At 31.4% G+C, this 6,465-nt stretch overlaps 1 protein-coding gene and 1 pseudogene across 1 annotated transcript; both read left to right on the forward strand.

The window, feature by feature from the left end:
• On the forward strand, nucleotides 810–2,732 carry LOC107636850 (annotated as a pseudogene).
• On the forward strand, nucleotides 5,314–6,459 carry LOC107636849 (protein LURP-one-related 15-like). The gene is made up of 2 exons (XM_021121524.1): nucleotides 5,314–5,560; nucleotides 5,981–6,459. The coding sequence occupies exons 1-2, from the start codon at nucleotides 5,357–5,359 to the stop codon at nucleotides 6,320–6,322; spliced, it is 546 nt and encodes a 181-aa protein (XP_020977183.1). The 5' UTR covers nucleotides 5,314–5,356; the 3' UTR covers nucleotides 6,323–6,459.

Consider the following 6,465-nt stretch of genomic DNA (forward strand, 5'->3'; position numbering starts at 1 on the left):
TTCGCCATTTTCCATCGAGCTTTTCTGCATCTCGTCCGATTCACCACCTCTCCTCGAAATTTGCAGCGCGCTGCTGTCGTTTTCCTTCTTGCACTTCTGGATCTGCTACCACTCATAGAATTTCCTGTTCCAGAATATCGAGAATCTATCCTCAGATTCGGTTAATTTCTGAACTTATCACTTTCAGTTTTCTGGATTTTTATTTTCATGTTTGAAATACTGATTGTGTAGATTTTGTTGTTCAATTAGTTCATTCTTTTTTCAGTTGCTGAGATGATTATATGGCTTTAAGTCTAAAACATGAGCAATAGAATAATGTTTGTGAGTAAAGTATAAAATATTGTGTTTTCTAATTTACATGTTGCTGAGATGATTATATTGGCTATTTTATGTGTTTTCTAATTTACATGTTTAACCTCATTGACTTTAAAAATATTGTGCACTTGTGCTTGCTTGTTTATGTACTTTATCTAGTAAAAACTGCTTATAATTTTTTCATCATTTTGCTCAAAACTTGCTTACAAGAAGCCCATGACAAGTCAAGATCTGTTACCAAGGCTCCTGCCATGAAGGGTTAGTACAATTCTGGTCTATTTTCTTAGTTTCTTCCTATATCGATAACCTACATATTTTTTCTAAAAGAATATTTTATTCAATCTCAGGTATACCTTTCCTATATCTATGTGGGTTGCACATGCGGTTTTTTCTATTTATTATATTTACACAGTCCTTGAAATTTCAGAATTAGTATAGTTATGCCACACAATTTTATATTAAATTAGTTTGTATAGATACAAGTTGCACCAATAATGAATTATCAATATGCAGAGGGAATGTATCTTTTGAAAATGGCACTGATGGTTCAATTGAATGGAAATTTTGCAAGTTCGGGTCTTTGTTTGGCTATTGCCATTGTTCAGTTGTACATTTTTGTCTTTCTGAGCTGTTGAGTAATAATCCTGTTTATGCAGACAAATGAGCTCTATCAGCTATCGTCTGTTGCCTTCTGCTTGCTTGTAGCCTGATAAGGCCTTAGAGCTTGGAATCATAAACAGCCGCCATGAAGCCTTCATCACTTCCAAACTTTGGTGCAACAATGATCACCATGACCTTGTCCTTCCAGCTCTCAAGACCACACTCAAGTATGTAAAGTAATTGAAAAAGAAAAAAAAATATCATATAGTATATAATCTCACCAATGTATAGTTGCTCTTCAAATTGATTAGGAAACTTGGGTTGGACTATTTAGACCTTTACTTGATTCATATGCCAGTGAGGTTGAAATCTGAAGTTGATGGAGTTCTTGAAATAGGAAAGGATGATTTGCTTCCCTTTGACATAGAAGGAACATGGGAAGCCATGGAAGAGTGTCAAAGATTAGGCTTAGCCAAATTCATTGGTGTAAGCAACTTTGGCATAAAAAACTCACACAGCTCTTAGAAAATGCAACTATTCCTCCTACTGTCAATCAAGTAAGAAAATTCAATAGCAACACTTGCCAAAAGGGATTAAATTTATCAAATAAATATACATATTTTAAAGGGATTAAATTCAATAATGATGTGGCTATATTCAATTTTGACTTTAGGTGGAAATGAGCTCATCATGGCAACAAGGGAAACTCAGAGAATTTTGCAAGCAGAAAGGAATCCATTTGGCTGCATGGTCACCGTTTTCTAGTAAAGTCACAGATATTGGCATCCATTTTCTAAAAGGTATTGGGCATTGCATTGTAGAATTGTTCCAACATATAGCCACTATCTTTGTTTCTACAATGCACTGATATTGTGTTAATGGCATCCAAATGTCTTGTGTATGAGTGTTTCTGATTAACAATTTAAGAGAAAATGAATTTCATAATTTCATGCTCATCTTCTTTTTTTGCCTTATTTCAGGGCTACAAAATCTTGCTCTGTTAAATTTGGAAGGCTGCTTTGTAACAGCTGCATGCTTGGATACTCTTGCAGGTTGAATCACTTCACAGACCTTATTTATTTATTTATTTTTTGTGTGTGTGTGGGGGGGGGGAGAAATAAGTTTATCTTGATAATATCTATGCCAAAGAGCTTTAGGTGTATCTTCTTATTCATTTAAAAATTGAAAGTTTCAGGTTGAACCAACTTACGTTACTTTTTAGTTTTTAGAGAACTTCCTTTGTTGGATTTAAGATTAACTAATGAATCATTCAAGCAACAAGTTAATATTGTGATTGATTGTTTTCTGCCAGAGCTTCCAGCCCTCTCGAACTTGAATATCAGTAGATGCAATTTTACTAACAATGGATGTGAAATGTTTTCACGTAAGTTGTAGACTTGTCACTTGTACAGCTAGCTACTCACTTTTCACCACCAACTGAACGTGATCATAGGCGGCCACCAATTCATGTGATTGTCATATGTCCAACTCGAGAGCTTGCAAGTCAAGCGACTACAGAAGTTGTTGAATTGCTTAAGTATCATCCTACCATTGGTGTTCAGGTTGTAATTGGAGGGACAAGACTTGCTATACAGTACAGATCCTTGTTGCTACACCTGGAAGGCTTAGAGATCATGTGGAGAATACTGCTGGCTTTGCAACTCGGCTGATGGGTGTGAAAGTGTGGGTGCTCGATGAAGCTGATCATTTATTGGACATGGGATTTCAGAAAGATGTTTTGAAAACAGAATTTATATTTTGAATTATAGTTCATGTATCAATACACTTTGTTGATATATGGTTATTACTTATTATTATAGTTGATGTATCAATACACTTTGTTTATGTTTTGAATTATATTGACTTGTTTGTTTATAGTATTTTTCTTTTAGTTTGATAATACAATGAATTTGTTTATTTTTTGAAATATTATAAATATTTGAATACAAATTAGATAAAAATTTGTATTAAATTTATATTTATTTTGTATGAAAATAAGTTTATTTTGTAATTGGAAAAATAAAAAAAAATATATTTTACCTTACTGATGGATTTACAGACGGATTTTCTGTCTGTAATCAGAGTGTGAGATGATTTTTCAAAGTTCAAATTACAGACGGAAAATCTGTCGGAAAATTCGTCTGTAATTACAGACGGAAAATCCGTCTGAAAATCTGTCTGTAATTACAGACGGAAAATCCGACGGAAAATTCGTCTGTAATTAAAGACGGAAAATCCGTCGAAAAATCCGTCTGTAATTACAGACAGAAAATCCGTCGAAAAGTTCGTCGCCTTTGAGAAATGGATAGAAAATTTACAGAGGGAAAATCTGTCAGTAATGGGTAAAAATCCGTCTGTAATTTTCCGACGGAAAAAAATCCGTCGGTAAATAATTTCCGACGAGGCTTTTACAGAGGGACAAAATCCGTCGGTAATTTCGTCGGTAACCAAAAATCCGTCTGTAATAAAGACCAAATCCGTCTGTAAATCTGTCTGTATTAATCCATTTTCTAGTTGTGCCTATTATAGGCTAAAAAATTTTAGATCTTCTGTATATCTAAATATTATTATTATTATTCAAGTTTAACTAAGTTGACTAACATTAACAAAAATTACTCTCACTAAAATAATGTATTTACACGCACAAAGTATGTTATTGTTGTCTTTTTCTTCCTCCTCCTCCTCATCTTCCTCCTCCTCCTCCTTCTTCTTCGCATTTCTTTTTATTCACGTATTTTTTTTTTCATCGTCATTCTTTTGTTGTTATATTTTTTTCCTTCCTTCTCTCCTTGATAATTTTGCAGCATTATGTGTTTTGAATTGTGCAGAACAACGAGACCAAATACACCTTAATTCACTTAAAAATGAACTGAAATTACATCCAAAATGAACCGAAAATTAAATTTCGAATGAACCAAAAATTTAATGATAACGATACACAAACAAACTCGTTTCAAAGCAAGTACAGACCAAGTCCATTTTAAACAAAAATATATCCAAATCAATTTTGGATTAGACAATGTCATCAATATGGCAAAAATTCGATGATAATGATAACAATAACGACGATAACGATAACGACGATACGTAGTAGAAGAAGACAGTGGCGATAACCATGATGATCATAATGATGATGATGGAGGAGAAGGATGAAAAGGAAAAAGAAAAAGAAATTCCGATAAGAAAAGAAGGAGGAGGAGGAGGAGGTGCTATCGGTGATGACGGTAACAAAATTGAAAAAAATAAAAAATGAGGAGAAGAAGAAGACGACGTAGCATCAGGGTGGAGAAGAATGTGCATGCGTGAATTTGAAATAAGAAGAAGAAGAGGCAGAAGAAGAAGAAGATGTAGCATCTGAATCTAAAAGATTTGGTTGGACTTAGTTAAATTACTTGGATGTGAAGTTTTATTGAAAAAACTTAGGGATTTTTTTTTATATATAAATTAAATAAATGTATTATTTACGGATAAACAATTGCAGCGTTTTTACAAAATTGCATCGTATGACATATTTCATTTACAGTGTAAATAAAATAATTTTGAACGTATTTCGTTTAAATGTTGAACGTATTTCGTTTAAACGAACTACGTTTAAAATTATTTCATTTACACTATAAACAAAATACGAGTACCTGTAATTATACAAAATTTAATTTTTATAGGTATAAAAATACCATTTTTAAAATAATAAAACTCTTAAAAATATAATTTTGACCGATTTAAAAAATAAAATTCGATATATGTTTGTTAATGTTTAGATCTACCTCAGTTAATTTATATTTCATCTATATTTTAAAATTTAAACTAATAATTTTCTTACGTTGTTAATCTATAAATAGGAACGTCTTAATTTATACACAAATAAATGATATACTTTAACATTGTATTTTTTCTGTAATTTTTAAAACTATGACACATACACAAATCGGACCTTCGAATTTGTATTTAAAAAATTAAAAAAATTTAAGATACACAAATCAAATCTTTCTATTTGTGTACTTCAAATATTTTTTAATTTTTAAACACACATCGGACCCTCTAACTAATGTACCTCAAATTTTTTTAATTTTTTAAACATAAATATACAAAATTTAGAGGGTTCGATTTTTGTACCAAAAAATTAAACGGTTTAATTTTTATACTTCTAAATAATCAGACAATTTGATTTTTACCCTCTAAATTAAATCATCCCACATTTTAAAAAAATATTACAGCAGTCCAAATTTAAAAATATACTAATATTAATCCGATATAAAAAATAAAAAGTGCCTATTATACCCTGATTTCCATTCAATTTCCTTGAATGTGACACTATTTTGGACTATTACCGTTTAGCAAGTAATATTTAATAACTAACTGGTAAGAACATTATTGTACACTCAAATCAAAAGGATTTACGCACTACTCATCATCACAGTAATTCTTCCCTTTTGATTCAAAAATGGGAACTGAGCTTATCTCAATTATTAACACTAAGTATTGCAAACCTGCTCCTATCAATATAAAGATTGAAACCGACAAGGGTGTCGCATACATCAACAACGAAGTCATTTTTCGTATTCATGAACCTTCTTTCTCACTCGATAAGGACCGTCGTGTTATATACGATGTTTCTGGAAACCCTGTTTTCACTCTATCAAAGAAGGTTTATTTCAAATTTTTTAGACATAAAAGCTCCTTCAATTCATCACCTGTTCACCTATATATATTTTCTATATTTTAGCAATATATAGTTTACTTCAATAGTTCAATCTTCTAAAAAATGATCTTTTGTTATATCTACCATATAGTTTTACACAACTATATATTTAAACATTTTAATAGACATTTAAAATAGTACTTATTCATCAAATCTATTACATATTTACATGAATTCACTAATTAAATAGTGTGCTGCGTATCATTCAATTTGCACATAACCCCACATATTAATTCATTTGTGTATCAAAATGTCATATGTATATTTTTTACATAAAATATTTTACATATAACTTATCATATATTTGTTTGTTTCTGTACCAAAACTTATTATGTTCCATGTAACTATGATGTATTATTTTTGCAGATAATATCGATGCATGATAGATGGAGAGTTTTCAAAGGCCAAAGCACAAATTCCAGTGATTTGCTGTTTTCAGCGAAGCGATCAACGTTTTTAATCCCAGAAAAGAAGAATATTGATCTTAATGTGTATCTGGCTAAAAATACCAAAGAAAGTGTGTGGGACTTTAAGGTTTGCGCTGGTGCTGAGAAAAGGTCTTGCGATATTTGTGCTCATGGATCGTCTACCCTTCTTGCCAAGGTTAGTCAAAACTTGTTTAGAATTTATCAAAATAATTTTCTGGATAATTCCTGTTATGCTTGCTTAACGTCGAAACTCAGGCTTCGTTTCAGTGGGAACACATGACCATATCAGCAAGTTGTTAATTAATAGGTTGCTATAGACAATAGTAACAGTTAAGATCATCAACTCAGCACTTGGTTAACGCAAAAATATCAATGAATATAATAGCCACTAATATTATGTATTTTATTTTAGGTGTCTTTAAT

This window comes from Arachis ipaensis, chromosome B04, assembly GCF_000816755.2.
Source record: "Arachis ipaensis cultivar K30076 chromosome B04, Araip1.1, whole genome shotgun sequence".
Lineage (NCBI taxonomy): Eukaryota > Viridiplantae > Streptophyta > Magnoliopsida > Fabales > Fabaceae > Arachis > Arachis ipaensis.